Source organism: Manis pentadactyla, chromosome 17 (genome assembly GCF_030020395.1).
Source record: "Manis pentadactyla isolate mManPen7 chromosome 17, mManPen7.hap1, whole genome shotgun sequence".
NCBI lineage: Eukaryota > Metazoa > Chordata > Mammalia > Pholidota > Manidae > Manis > Manis pentadactyla.
Window position 1 is genome coordinate 64,116,809 of NC_080035.1, and position 22,836 is coordinate 64,139,644.

Sequence of the window (22,836 nt, forward strand, 5' to 3'; positions counted from 1 at the left end):
AGCCTCCCTGCTGACTGGAAGAACTTAAATCCTAGCGTAATTCATTTATTCTGAATTCTTTCTCGCAAACTCCCTCTGAGATGGCTCTCGGGTATCTGTGAATCACACTCACAGACACTGTGTGTGTAATACGGACTCCTCAAAGGAAGGTGCTGGAAGACAAGGGCATACCAAAATCCGTACAATCTTCGGATTCAAAAATTAGCTCCCCTCCGTTATGCCCCTACTGTGCATCACGATGCTTGACGTATCGACCCCGACTCAACCCAGCTCTGCTGGGAGACACCGACTCCATGCCTGCAGACGCGGGAACTAATATTCAGAAAGCCTGGTGACACCCCCAAGACCACACAGCCAGAACACGCCTACTTCTGGCTGCACAGCCTGTACTCGACCCCTGACCACAGGAGCGCTGAAGGGTTAGGTGTTACCCGGTATGAGCTCCCTATCACACAGAGGTGGGGACCAGGCTGACAGGCAGTCAGAGGCCTGTGCAATGCCAAAGAATGGCGAACTTGGGACCGACTTCACAGCGTCTGACACACCCCCTCGCCCATATGGCTGCCCGAGAGCTGCAGCAGGGCCGGCCAAGGGGCAGCGGCTCTTCCCATGCCAAGCGCGGCAGTTACACTCACCGAGATGCACAGCCGGCCCCTCTTCTTCCAGAGGCCTGGGCCTCGGCAACAAGCCCACCCCGCCCAACACAATCCAGAAACTACACAAGCCTCAGTTCCTTCGTCACACCGGCCACACCACAAGAACTCAGTCACTGCCACTGGCCAGGGGCTACCAAACCGGACCGCGTAGACACAGGCCATTCCTATCGTGGCAGGACGTCCTCCTGGGCGGATGCAGTCGGCCGCAGCCGGCCCTGGGCTGGACGTCCTTGTACAGAGGGCCCTTCGCTCAGACCTACTCAGGAGGGCGCAAGGGGCCCAGTACATCTGCTCCAGTCCCAAGAGGGCAACAAGTTCTCTCTTCAGCCACCTGCGAGGAAGGTCAGTGGAGGGTCATGGAAAATTCATTATTTAGCTGAAAGGTGGTGTGGTAGTTGTGGCTGGTCCCCCCAGGTAGCTCTTAGCGCTGATGCGTCCTTAAGTCCCAGCTACAACTGGGCACCTCTGCAGAGCCCTTCCTGCCAGGCCTCGCCTGCCCTCTCCCGGGTCTCCGAGGTCCGTGGCGTGGCCCTCGCGGTAGGACCCGCGTTCCTTGGTCAGGAACGTCTGACTTGATGTCCACCTCTCCACCTGTCTCTCAGGGCTTAAGGGTTCAACGGAGGCGTCTCTGTTTGTGCCCCGAATGTCTGCAGCTAGGGAGGCACTGGAGGAAGGATAAGCCGAGCTCACAGTACTCGCCGATCAAAGATAAATACCAAGGTAAGAAATTACAACCAATGTATCTTTTTCTCAATCTGGAAGCTTCACTATGTCATTTTATGGTGATGACTCACAGCCTAGAAGTATAGTTTTCTGGTACTGTGTGCATAGGACGAGAAAATATAATTTTTTAAAATAATGATGACCTTGCCAGCTATCATTCAAGGGAGAAATCCAGATTTTTTTTTAATTCCTCTGATATCTCATGTGGTTTCTTGCTACAGAACAACTTCATCCTAAGTGACTCAAAGGTCTTTGATCCACATCTCTTAAGAAAGATGAATGTTAAGGAATCAAATACCGCCTTGAAAATCCAACCCTGGCCACGTCAGCTGGAGCAGACCCGGCGATGCACGGGCTGCTTCTGCATACAGTGCACTGTGGGAAGAGCCGCGAGCGCCACACTGCAGCCGGCCACTCCCAGCCCCTCGCCTCACCAGGAGCCCGCCTCCTGACATCTGTCCTGCCTTCCCAAAATCAAACGCTCAGTCTTCAAAAGGCTATGTCACAAAAATACTCTTTAATCAAACAGAAAACCAGAGCGTGTCACCCCTTTCTCATTTTCATCCACTTTCTAGCATGCTCTGGCTGTGAGCACCACTTTCAGCCTTCAGCCAAATTCAAAATAGGAGAGCCACATTTTTGAGCTACTTAAGCCAGGAAGCTATGATAGAGCTTCAAATAAAAGGAAAATTACTACCATGTCAACTAAATTATTTGGCCATAAAACAATTTTTAGAAACCTTTCCATCTGCAGAAAGCACAGAGCTCCTGGTAGAGGAGGTGTGGGGCTTAGACTTGTATGTTTTTCTTTATTTTCCCCTTCGTCATGACTTCTCAACCACCCTGTTCCCTCACCTCCTTCCCTTTTCCCATTTCTAGTCAGGGAGCTCGGGGGCTGTGCCTGGACTGGGTTTCAGGCAGGGCTGAGCCAGGAAGTACTCCAGGAAGGCCAAGCAGACACAGACCATGTCCAGAGGTTAAAAGCATGCTTCTCTGCCCCCTTCCCAGGCCTCGTCTTTGATCCCCACCACAGTCAGGGCTTCCCAGTTACGTGAACTTCTAACTTATTTAGAAATATTTTAAACAGTTGCGACTTGTAACTTAGCTTCCCAGATAGGAGGGAAGTTCTGTAAAGCAGAATCCCAAGATCTAACTTCAAAAGAACACTATTGCTGAATTCCAGCTGTTCATTCCTGTTTCAACTCACTTTTGCCCTGACCCACCTTTATAGAAGCTTCCAGAAATATTTTTCAACATCTTACAAAAGTTAAAGAGCTCCATCAAAAAAAGGACAATGCTAAAGATTTGACTTTCAATTTATGACAAAAGAAGAAAGAAAAAAGGGAAGGAAAAAGGAGAAAAAGAATGAAAGGAAGTGTAGAAACTGGTTAATGCCTACAAAGCTTAGAAGAGCAAAGAAAATACAAGAACAATGCTCTCCAGTTTAAAGCTTGAGAAATAGAGCCGACTACATACACTAAAACATCCTTCAATGTCTAAGATTATTACTATTCTCTCCTATTCAATGGCTTCTTTTAAAACCAAATAGAAACCATAAGAAGCTGATACTCTGTTTAACTGAAAGGTATCATGTTGATGTGATCAACATTCCAGGTGGCATCTGGACACAGGTAAGCAGCAACTGAATTCTGAGCCGGTGAGAAGAAAGGCAGTTGACACGCAAGCACAGGATTGGACAGCCCTGCTCGTTTTCAGGTGCAGGTCTCAGGGAGTGACTGAAGCCTCAGAGGCTGACTGCCCCACAAGGCACGCACTCGACTAGCCTGCTTGGTGGCGACTCTAACATGCATGCGAACCACACAGTCTACTTACAGGCAATCCTTCAAGACCATCTCTGCCAGGTAAGCCTCTGTCACCCTTGGCCCCTGGCTGTCCCGGGAAACCTTTCATAAGACAGGAGAAAAATTGTAACACATCGTTGATAAGACACTTCCTAATAACTCAAAGCCTATTTACTTTTTTCCGAGCTTCAAAAGTGCAAGGATCTTAACGCAAAGTGGATGATGTCGGAAGAATCTCAAGAGAGTAATAATGAAGTGAGCCCAAATGAATGCGAATGACACTGCCGCAGGATGTCCCCATGGCCCTGGCTCACACCCCCAGAGACCACTTAAACCAGAACATTCTGGTAACTTCTTTTCAGACAACACAATTTGCGGAACCAAGTGAACCATATGTTGCCATCCTGTTATTAGGAAATCTTTACGATGCCGAATTTATAGGCTATCTCGATCATTTTCAAAAAAAACGAACAAATCCTGGAAGTATGACTTAAAACTCTCACTATTGTGCTTTAGTTTTGAATGCAGAAAATTAGTATTTCCTGGCATAAGATACATTTCACTGTGAAGGTTCCAACCTATTGAAGCAGATTCTGAGCTGATCCTTTCACGTTTGACGTCTTACCTATTTCCCCTGGGGGACCCTGCGGCCCAGGGGGCCCGCGAAGTCCTGCTGTGTCACAGATGAGGCAGCTTTCTCCTTTCTGACCTAAAAAGGAAACACAGGGGTCCTTATATATAACCCATGACAGAAGCCCCTGCAGCACAGTGACAGAATAAAAGGTAGGCCATCATCAAAAGGCTGAGACCGCAGTGCAGGAAAATGGGAGGACGTGCCTGCCTGTGGGAACTGTAACATTTTATGTCTTGATTTTCAAATTCAGCTAAAAGGCCTTACATTGTCTTAGATATATATATCTGTGCCCTCAACCCTAAAATGCCTGGTTTCTAGGCACAAACCCAGCTTGATACAGAGCAGAGTGTGCATGGAGAAACCCTTCCTAGGATTCGCCTAAGCTGGTCCCCATCTCCTGCCCCAGGCCCGGCACACCCAGCCGCAGGCCAGCAGACCCCGGCTCCATCAGAAAATGAACAGCCCATGTCAGCAAGTACTCAGCATCAGGAACTAGAGAGATTCACTAAAAACCAAGTGCCTCTAGATTACTGCCCCCATCACTTCCATCTAAGGGTCTGCAATGCATGAGGCTGTCAAAACTCTGAGATGCCAGCTCAGAGATATTATCCATGCAGCATTCATGTTTAGACTTTTGAAGCAAAAATTCTTTGCAATCCAAAGCCAGAAATGGTCCACAGCAGGGTTAGTTTTGGGGGAAAGCCTCCTATTTGTTCCACTCTCTGGGTATTCAGACATATAAATATTAGAATATCCACTCAAAAACAGGACTGTTGATGCCGTGGTAATCCACTCAGTTTCCAAGATTATGAAGAGATTAGTATGTATCTGCGCTGCTGTCACAGCAAACACTTGAAAAGAGTAAAGATAAAACTGAGAGCCGGGCAGACCTCACAGAGCGTCAGCAGCAGATGTGTTCACACTGATTATGGGAACAGGGCTCAGAAGGGGACAAGCATCCCAGGGACACACCTGTGATGGGGCTCAACGGAAACATGTTCATTCCTTGAGACAGGGACTCTCAAACTTTGACCTGAGAAATGTCAGTAAGCTATGGCTCTAAGGACGTAATCTGCTGGCCAGGGAGAGGGCAAAGCAGTAAGTGACCACTCCTCCCTGGGGCTCCCCAGGTGGCCGGTCTCCCCCAGACACAGGACAATCCCAGCAGATCTGGAGGGAGACACAGGCGAGGAACGAACTTGGAGGGAAGTTCCAGATAAAGGGAGAATACGCCCATGCCCTCCCAGCACTGGCACGTGGACGTTAGCATCCGCGCAAGCATAACCATCATTGAAAACGTCAGGATCTCTCACCTTTCTCTCCAACTTCCCCCGTTAGCCCCGGCTGCCCCGGGATTCCAGGAGGCCCCTGGTCCCCAGGAGGTCCGGGCTGGCACTCCACGATTCCATCTGAAATGGATTTTGTTTAGGTCACAAGATCATTCCCACCCAACTGAAGCAAGGTTTTCCCACCTCTCTTAATTTAATCTCTATTATAAAACCCAACTATTTTTAGGCTATTTGGTAAGTATTAGAAATCCAGCTTTAGTTTGCTCCAAAACAATCCGAGCATTTTAACTCGCACAGCGTGACCGGCGCACACGGCATCCACCCAGTTCTACCAACAATTCTAAAGCACATTTCAGTTCAGGTCTCCACCTTCTCTCATTTTTATGTTGCAAAAAATCAAACACCATCATCCTCGTTTTACAGATTAAGAAACTGAGGCTAAAAAAGTTAAGTGGCTTGTCCACAATCACATCATCTGTGAAGTGTAAGCTGAGACCTGCACAACTTTATTCCTTTTTTTTTCCCTAAGCAAATTTACAGCAAAGTAATCATTGTCTTAAAGAATGCAGGCCATGTGTGGGCAAATGCCTCTAATTGTTTGTTCCTGTTCAATTATGAGCATCATTAATGTAAAGAGGCATGAAAATGAATTGCAAAAATGCAAACACCATCTGCTGTGGGTTCCAGTAAAATGTATATATATATATATATATATATATATATATATATATATATATATATATATTTTTATAGTTCAGATACACAGTGATAGAGTTTATATTTCCTTCTGCAAGAGCTTTGAAGAAAAATGACCGAGTGAACAACGTAACATATGGCTTCTGCCCGGGCACTGCCATCATGCTGGCGGTCCAAACATCCGTGAGCAAGGCCCATGCGTCCTTCACGCTGTCTCATGGGAATACACGACAAGGAGAGGCTGGTGGGCACCCGACCACCAGAGCCCCGTGCCCTGCCCCAGGCCCCCTCTGGCTTGGATGCAGCAGCCAGGGTCAGCCTGCCCGGTGCCCCCACCCCAGCTGTGTCTGCTCTTCAAAGTGTCAAGCAGACAGCAGTGGCTTTGCTCTCCCGAACAAGAAGGCCTAGAAAGGGCCAAACCTCCCTGTTTTATGACTGTTCCGAGCTCAGAGGAGAAGTTAGTTCCAAGTGCGTAGGAACTGAAGTCCAAGGGAGAAGGCGTTCCTGCTTTTTGTTGTGCATATTTTCCGGGAGCTCTCGTGGTGACGGGTGGCCAAAGGGCCTGCAGGGGCAGGAGCTCTGCCCCAGGCCACCTACTCTTGCCTGGCTCCTCCCGCCCGGCTCCTTGCTCACCCCTTCCAGCTTGAACAAAGCGCAGTGAATGCTTCAAGGAGCAGCTCCTATTTCCCTACATTATCTGCACGCTGAGTCTATGAATTCCCTGATTCTGGGAACACAGGCATGTGAATATGGACAGACGTAACATTTTTATGATCTGCTTTTCCAGAATAGCCTCATCTCAACCAGAGTCCCTTCACATCCTAGATAAGAAAGCGACTGTACCTCCTCATCAAAGGCAGCATAAAACAAGTTTGTCTAAAGCAAGAATTCTGTGATTATTTGAGCAGTTCCAAAATGCAGGTTCAGATTTGACATTCACAGCATCTGCTCAAGAAAGGCCTCTGCAGCTCCCTGGGCACAGGGCCGCGCGGCCTGTGGGACAGGCACCCAGGAGTGGACCCGGGACAGAGACCTCTGTATGGGGTGGTTAATGAGCCACCGATGGGCCCCAACCTGGCAGTTTATTTTAAGAAGTGGCCTCCTGCACATACACTGCAAATCTGGATTTTAAAACTTTCATTTATCACTTATCACTTCATACTTTGTGATTTTGAGTCACTAAATTTACATAAACTAAAAAGGACAATGTGGGAAATTGGGATGGTAGATATTACAGAACCCACTCAATTAACAGGGGTGGAAAGTTCGTGTCTTTACATGAAACTTGATCATATTTTGGTACAGGCAAAATTACAAACATTTTTTTTTTAATGTTTTCCCAGAGTTCCCTGCGTTTGGCTGTCTCCTGCCCTTCCCGTCTTTACTGATCACTCTGTCTGGAATGACAGCCATGACCCACCACCCTGCTCATAGCCTGCACTTGTCATGTCCTGCATGCCATGCAGTTTACTTATTTTTTATTTTTCCCCTGCAGAATGCATCCCTGGAGGCTGGGACTGCTCTGTGGGGACGGTCACCACTCCTACAATGGTGCCTGGCCTGCCACCAGCACTTCAATGCTTGTTGAATGAATAAGGGGCCCAACATCCCTTTAGATGCTTACAACCTCCTCTGAGACACATGGAAAAAAAGCAACTTTGGGCAGAGTGGCTCCAGGACTTCACTACTTCATCTTCATTGCCATGTCTCAGAGAGCCATGAGAGAAAGGAGGAGGACCCCGTGGCCACAGGCCACCCATCCGTCTCCCCTGCCCAATAGCAACACGTCCAAGGAAATTCACGCTGATCATTTCCCAGCGAAGTTTCAAGCCTAGAATCAACTGTCCCACCCACGTGGAGCCTCGTCCATAGGTTCTTCCTTTCATGAAGATCTGCCTGAATTCCGGCAGTAAGTCACCTGGTCCTGACACGGTACAGCTCTGCCGTCAGCCCGCGGGGGCCCAGCACTGTACGCGCTCCACAGAGCGCATGCTGCTTCGGACCCACCTGCTCTGGAAACCAGACGCGTTCCCACTGGGACTACGAGCTCCTCTGAGATTGTCTTACATTCCCAGCTGGTACTGCTTTGGGACCACAGGGCCCGGATCAACAGTTTAATGTTCTGTGCTCGGCTTTGATGGCGGCTGATGTAAGGGAAGTGTGTGCAGTGTATCCCATTTGAAACCATCCATATGCTACCACCTCGACTGTGTGGTCCACGCCCCCTACTTCCTGTGTGCGTCTGTCCCTCTCAGCATTGCTTTGTGTCTCTAGATGAATTAGAACGTGTTGTTTCAATAAGAATCATACAACTCCGCTGGCTGGCTTTTAACTTCAGATGCCAGGAGACTCAGAGCAGGTTAACAGGGTCCTTATTCCTCTAACCAGTTTTATTATTTTATTTTTACTATTCCTTTCCGTGGAATCACTAATTTTGCTGATACCTAAGTGGGCTATGAGTGATTCATAAAGCTTGGGCACCACAGCCTTTGGGCCACAGACCCTGGGGTGCCCTCCCCACCCCCCTGAGCTCTGCCCGGCACCCTATCCTGCATGGGACAGCAGAGAAACAGCCCCAGAGGGAACTTACTCGTGTGGCCTGGCTGCCCAGGGGGCCCGGGGGGCCCGGGAGGGCCTGGGAGCCCATCCCTTCCGCTTGGTCCTGGCAAAGATGTGCCTGGAAACCCCTGGTCACCTTTTTCTCCTCTTTCGCCAGGGTAGCCGGGAGCACCAGCCTGCCCTGGTATCACGATGCCTGAAACCAGAACGGAATCTCATGTCAATGACCACAGCGCAAACTAACCTTAACTCCAGTCCAGAGAAAATTCTGGTGACCATGGCTGAGAGGGGAACTGCTCTGTGTGAGAACAGCGTGAGCAGGGGGCTTCTTACCCCATAAATGCGGACGGTTCAGCGCTTCCTATGCTGACTCTAAGGTAAGGGCCTCATTGTGGGGGCACTAAGACTCTAGAGCTTCTTTCCGTGCAAACGGAACTCCCCGTGCAGGACTGAAGAGGCCCTCCACGCACGCTGCGCCCACTCAGAGAGAGAGGGCATGAGCTGGCACTAAGGAGGGCACAGCGGCCATGAGGTGATGGGGGACCCTGGGCTGGCAAATGAAAGGCAACATCTGGAAAGGGAAGGACTAGCAGGTGCGTGGGGGCGGCCATCAGCCTGGCGGGAAGTCGGGGCAGCGCCAGCAGGGGCCTTTGCAGCCAGGGCTGGGCAGGGCCCAGAGGGTTTCACAGAAGAACGCTTTGAATTCTAAGTTAAGAGACAAATGGGGCAGAGGAATGGCTTCGGCCCACACGGCGGAGACCACGGGAGGCGTGAAGTGATGCGCTCACAGAATGCGGGAGGGTCCAGCATGTTCTTACAGCAAAGAGGAGAAAAGGGGAGACTTGAGTAGGAAGGAGGAGCACGGGGGCCCAACCCTGAGGCTTGGCGGAGGGTGGGGGGCTGCCCCGTCCAGCAGGAAGCAGGGAAAGTGACCTAGGGAACAAGAAAGAACGAAAGCCGGCAGAGCCCCCAGGTCCGCGAGCGCTGGGCTGCGTCCCATCAGGGCTCCGGGGGGGGCTGTCGGGGCGTGTGTCATGTCTGCTCTGGGGCCCAGGGCTCACGTCTGGACACATGTGCGCACGCAGGGAAAGGAGCCCCCGCTAAGGGGCGCGTGAAACCCGCACAGACTATGCCCACTGGCACGGATTCCAGAAGCAGGAGTGGAGTGGATCAGAACAGCCAAGGGCCTCTTAAAAGGGAGTGCGTGCCTGTGAACACAGCTTGCTTTCAGAATTGTGTGACAGGATCGCCAGCCATCGTATGCAAATATTTAACATACATAAGCATGTTCAGAACATCAACTGCAGAGAAGTTACACAAATATTATAAAAAATTCAATTAAGCATGCTCACCTGGAGGGCCTGGTTGGCCTTGCAATCCTGGGAAACCTTAGAAAAAGAAAGAGAACGGGACAACCTGAGACTGGTTCACCTGAGATTGATGGCCCAGGGCCACGGCCACGGCCAGGCAGGCTGCCCTGGGGAGGCGGAAGCAGCGCCCTGGAGGTCAGGGCCCCACGAGGGAAGAGGGGCTCTGGGGGGCCCTGCAGGTGTTACCAGGGTGTGCGTGGGTGCAGGGGGCATGGGAGAAGGAGAAGGAAGGAGAGAAAAACGGGTTGGTGGGGAGGCGGGGAGGGGGCAGAGGGTAAGGGGGAGGGGGCAGGCAGAGGGAGGGAAAAGAAAGGCACTTACCTTTGGGGCCCGGCTCTCCTCTCAACCCTGGGCTTCCTGGGTACCCCCGCTCTCCTTTTTCTCCCAGGGGTCCTGTGCCAATAACCTGCATTACAGAAGAACATATCATCACGTGGCACGGGAGTGGTGGGTGCTGTCTATTAAAGCGGTGCAGATGAAGAAGCTACACCTCTTGTTATTATTTCAAGAAATGCAAAAGTAAAAACGGAGTGGTGGAGAAGGGGAGGGGGAAAGGGGCGAGGAGGAGGGAGGGGAGGGGGAGGGAGGGGAGGGGGGTCTTGAAAGCAGGATGAGCATCTCCCAAGGCCTTCCTCACAGAGAGCTGTGCCAGGCAGTGCTGCCTCCTTCTGTAATAATTTGCCTGCAGGAATGTTAGCATTGAGATCAAGTTAGAAAACATTCGTTCTGAGCTTTAGGTGTGGGCTTCCTAAATGTCCACACAAGCTGTGAGTTGAAGGGCCCACTTTAAAGAAGACCCTTAAACTTGCTCAGGCAGAACGTAAAGAGAACACGCGACTGTTCGGCTGGAAGAGGCTTTTTGTCTTATTTTCCTAAATGGTCCAAAGTGGGGACTCCCTTAGGGCCCAAGGGGGACAGGGCAAGGGAAACGCCCTGGTGGCCTCAGTACAGGAGTGAACTGCTTCACCCCATTTCCAAATGGCAGAAATTCAAGGGAAACGACAAAGTCGAATATTGCATATAACTATGAAAACATAATTCTTCTGCAGCAAGTAAAGTAACAGACATTAAGATCTGCTGCTGAGGTCAGGATAAAAGCATTCCTTGGCCGCTGCTGCTGGTCGCAGGCTGGGAAGTGGCCTCACAGGCTGCGTGGAAGCATCACAGCATCCAGGAGGCCCCTGCTTTGCTGCAGTGATTCAACCCTGGAAACGCAGCCTAAGGAGAAGCCCCTCGACACCCCCGACACACAGCGACACGCGCAGCCATTCTTCGCCGCTCTCCGTACCAGGGCAGGACTGTTAGCAAACACGAGAATGCTAACATTTCCATAGTTTCAAAAAAGATTCAGGGCAAAATGGTTGAAACAATTATAGCCCAACATTCGGACAGGATATTGAAAACGATCATTTGAAGATAACTTGCAGACATGAAAAATGGTCATTTTTAAAAAAGAATAAACATCAGATCAACTGATTGTAAGTACATACAAATATGACTATGGCCAAAGAGAAAATGTTATTTGCAAAAAATAAAAGTTGTTCTGCTGAGAGAGTCAAATTCTGGATGACGTTTCTTTCACTAACATTTTCCCTAATGGGACATTATTTTTTGAAGTTTTGAAAAGTATTGCTAATATTCTTATCCACGGGCAACTCTTTCCATTTCCAGTGGTCAGGGATACACACAAATTAGAAAATGTGACAAAAAATAAGTACCAAACTCTGCACAGTCCAAAATGTAAAGTTATTCTTTTAAGCAATATGCACCCCTTTACATAAAAATGCAATTCTAGGGGTGTGTGGAGCACATGGACACGGAACCAGATGGCCTCATCTCTTTGCTTTCTCAACCAAAACGCTCTCACAGACCAGAGAACATTGTTTTACTCACAATGCCAGGTGGGCCTGGGGGACCTGCTTCGCCTTTGTCTCCCTACAAAAGAAAAAATACCTTTACTTGTATTTTTTTAACTATAAAGACTGCCTTGCAGAAGGTGGGGTTAACCTTTTTTTTTTTCTGGAAAAACAGGGATTGTGTTCACCACTCACTAAAATTATTTTCTTCTACTAGTGTCTCTCATGGTGGTTAGCATAAAGTGCTCTGTACCTATTGTAACAAAAATGAAAACATTTCACCTTGCCTTGCCTAAGTGTGACATACGGAAATAAACACTTCCACGAGACATAAATGGGGTGCTAATTATCCACACTACAAATGAGCTCACAGTATTTGTTCTGTTGATTGCACGCTCCCTCCAGAGCACTTTAACAGAATCATTTGTAAATTGAATTAGTATATAGTGGTTTTTCAACAAAATGAAAATAAAGGAAAAATTTGAAAGCTTTTGATTTCTAAATATTTTCTTAAGGAAATTATTTGAGGGTTTTATATGTTAGATTCATTGGAGCTGCACTGAAACTCATAAGAGCAGGATATTTATGGATTTTTTCCTTCCCCTTAAAATCCAGTTTCACCTAAAAACATTGCGTGGATAAATTCTGATCACTTTGAAGCTTAATTTAATCCTTATTAGATAAAAACCCAAAGAAATGAATCCTTTTATATCTAATGTTCTTAAATAAGCATCATAATAATACTTTTAAAAGTCCTAAGATGTGCACACATTCTATGAATGTACCTTTTTTCCTTTTAAACCAAGGCATTAAACTAGGAGTTAAATCAGGATTGGATGCTTTGATTTTTCTTATTTGAATATTAGAAGAGATTTTAGAAATATCTGTGGAACTTAAAAAATATCGTAGCTAATATTCTAAACATATTTACCTCTTAAGATCTACAAGATTTGACTTTCTCAAAAAATGGCAGATTTCTTGCGCCTTTGTTTCTGGCCGTTAAAGGCATGAAAACTTGAATGAGTGGAACACTGTATATTTGTTTCTTGAAAAAATCATGCACACAAAATTACTAAATTGTGCTTTTACTCAAATGGAACATAAAGAATTTTTATTCTTTGAGCCTACAGTCCTTTATTCTAGGAAAACTTCTAGACTGAACTAAAAAATGAAAGTAAAAACTCAGAACAGTGTCACCATTTACCTTAAAACCTTCTCGGCCTGGGAGTCCTGGGTACCCGGAATCGCCTGGAAATCCCTGCAATGAGACAGGGAGGTGGTCACTGTAAGCGAGTGAAGGCAACAGCTTGCTTTCAAAAATTACAGAGAAATACTTACTGGACCCCCTTTTTCTCCTTTTTCACCATCTTTTCCAGGTTTTCCCTGTACAGTAAGGATTTAAACATTAGGATTTCATAAATAATCATAATAAATATGCTCTAACACCAAGGTTCTCATTCAAATGCAAGTTCCTAGGTCATCTCTCATAGGAAACCTCTATGAAAGTTGACAACGTTATAAAAATTTTAAACAGTGGAGCCTGATTAGCCCCAAATCTTCTAAGATATGCAGCCCCTCTGGCTGCACAGCTGACATGGGTTTTCCTTCTGGCTCGTATGCATTTGGTAGCTGACAGGCAGATGATTCGTTTTAATGGGGGTTGCCCTGCCCACTTCGGGGTAGAAAGTGGGAATGGCCCAGGTGACAGGAAGCGAGTGGGTCTCTGGTCACCAGGAAGCAGGGGGTGGAAAACACCTGAGCATCTGGGCTCGGGGCTGAGACGTCAGGTCCTGGGCGGAGCCCCAAGGTGGCAGCAAAGGTGCCAAGAGCTCTGAGCAAGTGGACAGGTGGCTCTCAGGGAGACGCCCCCACCCCAAGCTGTGTCTAGCAGGGCCACAAATAACAAAGGGCCTCCACCTGGAAACGGCAACACAGCTCCTCATTCCTGCTCACGAGGGCTTCAGAAAAGCCCTTCAGGAGAGGAAAGGGAGATGCCATGAGGCCCCTCAGAGAGAAGGGACACGAGAGGCCTTTGCAAGCACTTACTCGGGGCCCTGGTTTTCCGGGTTCACCCTTCTCTCCAGCTCCTGGCATTCCCTTAAAAGAACAAAAAGACAAAGGGTTTGATTCATTAAAATATTTAGGCAAAATAGTAAATTAAGTAAACATTGCACTGAAGGTGAAATAAGCTTGTAACTTAAATCCAACACATTATGGATTATCTTTCACACAAAATAATAATGCTAAAACAAGGGTTTAGTACTTACCTGAAATCCAGGTTCACCTTTTTGACCCTAAAGGATTTTTTTTATAAAAGAGAGAGTGTCAGTGTTTACTACCATCTAACAGCTGTATCCATTTTATACGCTACACTGAACATGTAAGAGGGGAAAAAAACCACCTTTTCTGGTCCTAGTAACAATTCAACTTGGCCTCCAGGGCTTCTGTCCTGACATTGACGGGTTATAGATGTAAGAGGGCAGCGGGTTCTGCCTGGCCTGGGCCCCTGGAACTCCCTTCTGCCCTCCAGCCTGGGGCGCACCCAGTCCCCCTGCCTCTGCCCTCAGGGTGCTCGTCTATCATGGATAGATAGCCTATCAGTCGGTTTTCCGCGCCAGGGCTCAATGCACCCGGAACGCCTGAATTTTGCCCCGGGTTCTCCTTATCCCTTGGAATTTGCCCAAATTAGAAAACCAGCGCTCGCTGGACAGAGTCCACTCCTACCTTCTCTCCTTTGGTGGCAAATTCTCCTTTTTCTTTAACCTGGGCTTGTCCCGGCACTCCTGGGGGCCCACTGACCCCTTGATCACCCTGTTGAGGCAAAAATAGAAAATTAATTACGCATGAAAATAAGTATATGGAGAAGAAAAATGCAAAGGGGGGAGCCTAAAGCAAAACATCCATTTTAAGAATATAATTATGCCCTGTTCTAGCCACCCTTGCCACAACAGAAAATGAAGTTTCAGTAGGAAGATGACACAGTAAGCACATAAAGAGGAGATGTTCACCTCTCAGGGGGCAGGGAAGCCATGACCTCACCGAACCTGCACAATGACCCTGAACCTGCAGGATCTATCTACAGGACCCACCTGTGCCAGCACATGTGCGTGGGCCATGCATACAGACGTACCCGTGCGTGCAACTAGGATACATATACTGTCCTATTGACAGCACAGGCCAAGGGGTACAGACTGCCTAAGAGAGCCTGGGAGGAAGGAGGGATCCTTAGTGAACCATCAGGAATTTTCTTCCTCAGGCACCCTAACCGCTGGGTACAACTGGAAGTATGTATGTTTAATAGCCAGGTCCTACATCTGACTTTTTAACCATAACATTTAGGTCTGGCTTTATCACCACCCAAGAACATGTGAACTCTATATATATAAAGCTAGAATAAGGGCCTCATTGTAATCTGGGCTGGTCAGATCACACACAGAGCACCTGAGTGAATTCTAGCTGTGCATTTTAAGGAAAACACTAACAAACTCAAAAACGTGCAGAGAGAGTAACCATGGTTTTTAGGGTCCAAGACTAGGTCCAGAGGCGGAAACTCTATCATGCTTAGAACTGGTGTTTCAAACATGAAAATATTCCAAAGTACCATGTACTCACCTTGTCACCCTTTGGCCCTTGAAAACTCAAGCCCATTTGTCCCTGTTGATTAAAAATTAGACTTCAATTATCAGTTGTCTATTTTGCTCAAAATCATCTAATACATTACATAAAACACAATAAGATGGTATATTTAAGGCAATAGCTTTGTCCTCTGATTATATAAACTTTTCAAGAAAGTTGTGAACATGTATTCAACATCTAAAAGAAGTTTTTAAAAGTATTATTTAAGAAGAATTCTACAAAAACCTTTTTTATTTTAATTTAAGGTTTTCTAAACCTGAGTTTAGAAAACAAAGGGAAAGATTAGTGATTCCAAATGATTCCGACACAACTATGAATTGGATGGAAGGAAAGACTGATAAATTGACAGACCGAGAGAACACTTAGATAGGTAGATAGGTGGACGAATGGACGGACAGGGGAACGGATGGATGGATAGACGGAAGGATGGACAGATGGATGGGTGGATGGATGGATAAGTAGGCAGATGGGTAGGTGGAAAGAGAAAGAAATCATAATTTTCTAAAACTTTTTACAGAGACTTAAAGAATGAGTTATGGTGGTTTCATGATAGTCTTATACTAATGCCAAAAACAAATGAAAAAAATCTTTACCTTTTCACCCGGAGGGCCAGGAGGGCCTGGGGGACCCTGTGAGAGAGGGAATCTTAATTAAATATTCTTCACAACCCTGGTAAGCTTTGATTGCATCTTTTTACTGAAGCTATCTTAAAATCCCATGGTTAATGTGATAATATGTTTGTTAGTATTTAAATATTTTGTCCCCAGCTGTAAAATTTTGAAAGTGACTAGAAATCAGCGCAGGATGATTATTAACAAGGATGGAAGTACCCCGAAATCCTAGGTGTTGTCCGTGAAACCCACTGATCCCAGAGCGGGCCAGGCTGAGGGGCGATGCGTGAAGTCATCTGCCAAACTCTACGAGCCCTACAGCTTCCAGTTTGGAAATGAATTTTGTCCACTTTGAATATAACTAACTGTTCATCTTTAAAAGTCAAATGATGTCTTTAGGCAGTCAACAAATGCCCTGTGTCACAACAAACTTCCAGAAGGCTTTTACTAATCACTTGAAAGGGAAAAGCATGTTACTCTTTCCTCACAAAAGTGAGGCCATTTATTTACAAGAATAGAAAAGAGGTTACATCTGCAGGAGTGGATGAACTGCTGGGTTTGACCAAAAAGAGAAAAAGTAAACTTAAAAGATAAGCCGGAAAACCTGGCAGGGACTCTCGGGCGGCCTTGTGTGTGGGGTGACAGAGCTGGGTGCATCACTCACTCCCTGAAAATGTGGCCTCAACAAACATGGAAGGCTCGTTAATATTAACTCTTCTGTTCTCCCAAAAATGTGCGTGGGAAGAGATGGCAGCCCTCCTCCCACTGAGACTTATCAGCTGCGAAGGCAGCTGAGGACGGGAGGGTCTCCCCGCCCGGTCTGCGCAGGCCTTACTGCAAACACACAGCAGCCTGTTTGCTGGTCTGCACCCACCGCCCCCCGCAGAGCAGGCCCTCCGGGCAGCCATATGTCCAGGAGCCCAGCTCCAGGGCAGAGCCTGCCTCGCCCACCTTCGAAGTCGGCCCCTCAGTACCACGGTGTCCACTCAGCCCTCGGGCACTGAGTGTGCCATCCGCTGGGGTGTCCTGGCCCACAGGGCTGTTACAGGCCTTTGCCTACAGCTCTGGGAGTGTGGACCGAAAGGGCCATTCAAACATTTTCTTAAGAAGTTCATTCTACCAATCCAAACTAAGAAAGATCACAACTGTGTAAAGTTTTCATTAAATCTTATTTATTTTCACACCTCAAAACAGTTGTTCTTTGAATGAATGCTTCAGAGAGCTATCCCCAAAAACTTACCGGTGGTCCAGTAAATCCTGGGGGGCCAATGGGACCTTGTAGCCCTGGCAATCCTGGTGAGCCCTGTAATTTATTGAGAAAAAAAAAGAATTCAATGCAAAGCAGGAGGAGGGTCGGCTCGGGCTGACCGCTATTCAGCAAATGCTTACCGGTGTTCCGGGGGTCCCAGGAAATCCTCTTTCACCTTTCAGCAGGGCCCCGGGCACATGGCCGAGTATTTCACCTGGATCTCCCTGTGGGATGAAAAAGTAAGAGAAAGTCCCAGATGTTGGCACCTATGTAAAGAAACTGAAAGCCTACTGATTAATAGGCATGCAAGCCACTGTAGAGCTAGCCCAAGTCTGGGATTTAGACTCTAGCTAAGCTTGAAACAAGCAGGCCAGCCAACACCCCATTTGCTGCCCCCAGCCTAATGACCATCATTCAGGGCCACAGAGTCAGGTCAGCTGAGCCAGAGCTGCACGTAGAGCCGGCTACCTGCAAGGACCTACGACCTTCCACGTGACCGTCCCACAGGGACAGGGAAATTCTAGACCGGGACACCGTCTCTGCGGAAAAACTGTGTCCACAGGCTGTTTTCACAAAATAAGGATTATCTTTCAAGAAAAAAACCAGAATAGCATGTTCTAAAAAGCAGGGTGTGATGACAAATTTTATGTATCTACTCATCCAGGCCACAATGTCCAGATGTTTGGTTAAACACCAGTCTGGATGTCAGTGTGAAGACATCTTTAAGATGAGACTGACATTTAAGTCAGCGGACTTTGAGTAAAGGAGATCACCCTCCATAACTGGGGAAGGGGGGCTCACACAAACAGATGAAGGCCTTAGGCAAAGAAAGAGTGGCTCTCATGAAGGGGAGGGAATCCCGCCCCGAGAGCCCCTGAGCTGGGACATCCACTTTGTCCTGGTCTCCGGCCCACGGGCCCACTCTGCAGGCTTGGGGCTTACCAACCCACACAACCATGCAGTTCCTTAGAATAAACCTCTCTCTCCCTGTCTTTCTCTCTCTCTCACTCTATTTATGTATCATCAGATATGTATTGTGCATGTACATATACAATATACACACATACACACATCCTGTTGCTCCTGTTCTCTGCAGAACCCTGACTGCAGCTCAGAGCTCAAAGGGTCCTATTTCTTGGGTATTTCTAAACACAGGGTCACATCAACACTAGACTTCACTCAGATATGTGGTTGCCTCCAGAGCAGCTGTTGAAAAGTTGGAAGCACCCTTTCCCAGGGCTGCTCTGAACACCCAGAGCCCCCACCCCTGAAGGCAAGGAGAGCCACCGAGGCCTGCGACGGCCCTGCCCAGCCCAGGAAGGACCCCTGAGCTGAGTCCTCTCTGCTCCCCAGCGCCCAACACCCAGTGAAGAACATCACAGGAGCTGGGCAGGGCTGAGCACAAAGGCGCGCGCTCCCGTATTCCCTCCTGAACAACTGCGAGAGATGCTCTGCAGCCGCTGCTGACAGCAGGGACCAGCCCACCCTTGGGATTGGGGGCCAGGCAGGGAGGGCACAGGGCAGCTCTTCTGAACCGTGCACAGAGAGGCCCGTACTCCACCTCGACACAAAGTGAGACTCAAGCCACAAAGGCCACAGATTGGCTCTGAAGGAGGGAGGCCACAACACCAAGGAGCTAACCTAAGGCAATTGGGGTTTTCCTGCCATAATTACGGAATTTATAGCAGCGACTCCAGATTACAGGCAACACAACAAGACAGGGGTGAAGCTGTATAGATCAAATATAACAAGCGGAGTCCTTTTGGGCGGCACAGTGCTGAAGTCCCACGCTTCTGCGAAAGGAGCGTCGAGGCTGTACAGGCAGCTAATCCGGGCTGGGCCCGCACCTGTTGGTATGTACCATCACACCACACCTCCTATTATGGCTTATTTCCCATTAAGAAACTGTGCCTGGTGTCTTAACGTTAGACTCTAAAATTTAAGTTTGTGTGTATGACTTACATACTCTTTTTTAGACAAATATGTTAATAGGCAAAAGACCAAAGTGATATAAAGTAAATAGGCTTTGATGGCATCTGCTTTAAAAGGACTCCCATAATGAATACAGTAAAATAAAATAATGTACCTTTATTCCTGGCAATCCTGGTGGTCCCTAGAAAAGAAAAGGTTGCTATTAGCTTTGTTTTTATCGAAATGTCATTAGCATTAAGACGTAAGTACAGAGAGAGGAAGAGGAAGGGAGGGGAAGAGAATGACTGTTGCCACAGGCAAACAGCCCCATACTCACGGGGTGTCCAGTGAACCCAGGCAGGCCCGGAGGCCCCAGGAGCCCTCTCTCTCCCTAGGGAACAACAGACAGTCATTCTCGGGGGCATGAAGGCACACAGGGCACCACTGCAGATGCTCTCCGGTCACTCAGCCCCACCCTTCAGAGATGCTCCATTTGTCGGTTGCTAAGAAGTGTGTGTTACAAGCTACGCTCACTGCTCAGTGCTACTTCACGACAGAAGAAATATATCTGAGAATATAATTAATAGGGACAGGATTAACAATAGCATTTTCTTGTTTGTTTTAGTAATAGAATATAGGTGAGAAATTTTGTGTTTAAAGCAACTTTAGGATAGAAGTCTGTAAAAAAGAAAGTCACGATTATGTCTTTCTTGAACATTAAATTTGGGAAGGCTGTATTTCCTCACCAAAGAAAAAAAAGCTTTAAGTGATTTTTCAATTATGGCAACCGGCACTGTGTTCACAGAACAACTGTGCCCACCTTCTCAATAGTGCAAAGGTAGGGGGGAGGGTCTTAGTTCTGAATTTACCTTTGTCCCATTGCAACCTGGGATCCCGGGGGGACCTGGGGGACCATCTTGGCCAGGAATACCCTGCAATTAACAAGCGAAAAAGGAGCCAGCATGGAAAATCACCTGCTGCAGCTACTGCTTGGGGCAAACATGCAGAAGCAGGGGTGTTTATACATACAGGAAGTCCTGGGTTTCCAGGGTAACCCGATGCTCCTGGCGGTCCCTGCGAGGGGGGAAATGAAGAGTTTTCATGGATGCTGGGCAGCTCCACTTCTGCCCACCTGGCCACGGGCACCACACCCTAGCCGCTGGCCTTCAGAACACCCACACCAGGCACGGCCCAGCCCGGGGAGCCACCACCCCGGCTTTCAGTAGAAATCGTACATCAAAGCTTATTCATTACTCTTGAGGTCAAGGCTGCACATGCGCAAAATAACTGTCCTTGTTTCATACTTTGTACTTTCTAGGTAAGGCTGACATGTGCTTATAATTCACATCACAATGCCAAGCAGCTGGGAAGAAGAGTTTACAGGATAAATCAATTCATTGGGGGAAGAAAGTAAAATGCTATTCTCCGTCGGGATGCGGGTCTTCTGCACCCCGGGCAGGGCCACCGCTATCTGCTCCTCCCTCCCGCCGCCCCGGGGGACGCAGGGGAGCCGACAAGTGCCCCCGTTTACTGTCGCCTCCCTTTCTTCCATGTAACAGTAACTCAACGTTTCCGTTTCACGGGGTCTTCCCCTCCTTCTGCCTGCAGGACTTGCTGTCCAAGGTCTGCAACCGTGCGTTTCCCGGAACGGAGCAGCCGGCAGGGCAGCGGGCGGGGAGGAGCGGGTTTGGCTCAGAAAACACTACCGCCCTTCCCAGAAAAGGAGCCATTTTCTTCAAGGACTTTTAGACAGAGCGTCTCCCCTTCCCCCAATTAGAATGTCTACAGGGAGCCTTGAGGATGGGCGAGAGGGCGAAAGCAGGTGCAAACAGGGCGAGGCCGAGGGGCAGGCGGAGGCGGGGGCGGGGGCGGGGCCGGGGGCGGGGCGAGCAGCGGGAGGAGCCCGACCCCGCCCACTGCCGCGCCCACGCGGCGGCGCTACTCACTCGGGTCCCTTTGGTTCCTGGCAGTCCTGGCTCTCCCGTGTCGCCCTGGGACAAGAGAGGAAGGCCGTCACGGCCGCTCAGGGCAGCAGGCACGCAGCCCATCCCCGGTCCGCCCCAGCCCCCCAGCGCGCAGCCAAGCCCACCTTCTGTCCCGGCGGTCCGTGCGGCCCCTCGGGTCCTTGCATTCCGGGAAAACCAATGACACCTTGTAGCCCCGGGAGGCCTCTTTCACCCTGCGGAGGGGGAGCGAGTCAGACAAGGTGCAGGTCGGGAGACATCAAGGGCACAAATCGGTGCCCGGCCTTCCAAGTATCATCGACATCACACAGGTCTAGAGCGAGGGCCTGAAAACAGATGCCACGAACCGATTCCTAGTTCAGGTGGCTTTTCTTTACCATATTTTAAGCTCTTGGAAGCCAGGAATGTTCATATATGGCACCTGGCACAATGCTTTCCATACACGACATTCTAAAAGCTAAAGAATTTGTTGGATAAATAAAATAATGAACCGTTGTGCTTTTTCCACTGAATTGATTAAAATCTCTCTGAATTAGTGGCATCTTGTCATCAGTAGGCATGCTGCTGAGACTTTGTGAGCACACCGTCAGTCAAGTTCTTTCTTCAGATACCCAGGAGGTGTGCAGCGTGAGTTTCAGCCCAAGATGCGGAGACTTCTCCGTGCAAGCAACAGCCTGCTGACAGGCTTTCATGCGTGTCTTTTAAAAAGCAGGTGTTTGCGAGGGTGGGATCAAGGCTTGATGATGGTCTCTGCCTCACAGAGCAAAGGGAAATAAGAAACATTATTTCAAAATTAAAGACAGTTATTCAGGATACACACACATGGCTGTAATACATTCAAAAAGGCAACAGAATGGTCAGAAAGACTTTGTTGGATTCTGACTTCAGCTGGCCCTTGAAGGATGAATGCAAGATAAATAAGAGAAGGGAGAAGAAATCCAGGCTGGAAGATGGTAAACAGATGGCAGTGAGGATGGGACCCAGGCCTCATGAACACAAGGAACTACCAGTAAGAAATACCACTGGGCGAGAACACACAGGAAATAACTTTGATCCTGGAAATAAGATTTTTTTCTATAGATATCAGTGATCCAGTGGCCTGGGAAGACTGCCTTATTTACACTGCTAATATAAAATTACCTGTAATCATGATAAGAAATCAAGAAAATGTATTTTCCATACAGTTTGTGGACTGCAATGCAGTCTTACAATACAAATTGGGCAGATTAAGCAATCACTACCAGCTAATTTTAAAAAGCAGGCGGCGCTTTGGAGATTACAGGCAGGATTACTTAGTGTCCAGTGCACTGCTCACAGTTACATTAGTTCAAAGCAAAAATAAACTGGCAAGCTATACATCTCATAACAAACATGTCACCAAGAGTTACTTAGAAGCTTTTCATCTCTGCGTCAATGAGACAGAGTAAGAACTCTCAAAGCCAGCCTTCTTTCCGAGCCACTCAGCCAGTCCTGGCACTTGCTGGTGAATCAGCGGCTGTTGCATTTCTAGAAATGCAGAAATTTGGTTCTTGCACGTGGGACCCCACCCACCAGGCTCCCATGGATCGTAAGCTTAACTGAAGAGTAACCAGGAATCCAGACACAGCACATCAATAAACATGGAGATTATTTCAAATGCTAGAGGATATGATAAAATAGTAAACGGATGAAAGAAAACCAAGCCCTACAGTTTGGCACCCCTGTGGACCCACAGCATGCAGAGAATCTACCAGAAAGAACAGATGCTCATATCCCCAGGGCCCTTAGCATAGGCTTTGCCATGGATGGCTCCTTCTCCCCAAGGCCCAAGACAGCTGGGAAAGAAAAACATTCTCACACCAAGACTTGCTCAAATGTAAAACTACTTAACTTCAGTCTAT

The 22,836-nt window shown here is 48.1% G+C and overlaps 1 protein-coding gene across 1 annotated transcript in view; it reads right to left on the reverse strand.

Annotated features, from left to right (window-relative positions):
* Window positions 1-22,836, reverse strand: part of COL4A1 (collagen type IV alpha 1 chain) — a 130,629-nt gene that overhangs the window by 32,781 nt on the left and 75,012 nt on the right. The window contains exons 3-24 of the mRNA XM_036893621.2: window positions 21,082-21,171; window positions 20,939-20,983; window positions 20,022-20,066; window positions 19,862-19,924; window positions 19,330-19,383; window positions 19,168-19,194; window positions 17,222-17,305; window positions 17,073-17,135; window positions 15,815-15,850; window positions 15,198-15,239; window positions 14,310-14,396; window positions 13,853-13,879; window positions 13,632-13,682; window positions 12,924-12,968; window positions 12,790-12,843; window positions 11,623-11,664; window positions 10,051-10,135; window positions 9,712-9,747; window positions 8,391-8,555; window positions 5,129-5,224; window positions 3,807-3,890; window positions 3,213-3,283 (exon numbers count right to left, since the gene is read on the reverse strand). Of these exons, the coding sequence (XP_036749516.2) occupies window positions 3,213-3,283; window positions 3,807-3,890; window positions 5,129-5,224; window positions 8,391-8,555; window positions 9,712-9,747; window positions 10,051-10,135; window positions 11,623-11,664; window positions 12,790-12,843; window positions 12,924-12,968; window positions 13,632-13,682; window positions 13,853-13,879; window positions 14,310-14,396; window positions 15,198-15,239; window positions 15,815-15,850; window positions 17,073-17,135; window positions 17,222-17,305; window positions 19,168-19,194; window positions 19,330-19,383; window positions 19,862-19,924; window positions 20,022-20,066; window positions 20,939-20,983; window positions 21,082-21,171 (1,392 nt within the window). The remainder of the gene's footprint in view (window positions 1-3,212; window positions 3,284-3,806; window positions 3,891-5,128; window positions 5,225-8,390; window positions 8,556-9,711; window positions 9,748-10,050; window positions 10,136-11,622; window positions 11,665-12,789; window positions 12,844-12,923; window positions 12,969-13,631; window positions 13,683-13,852; window positions 13,880-14,309; window positions 14,397-15,197; window positions 15,240-15,814; window positions 15,851-17,072; window positions 17,136-17,221; window positions 17,306-19,167; window positions 19,195-19,329; window positions 19,384-19,861; window positions 19,925-20,021; window positions 20,067-20,938; window positions 20,984-21,081; window positions 21,172-22,836) is intronic.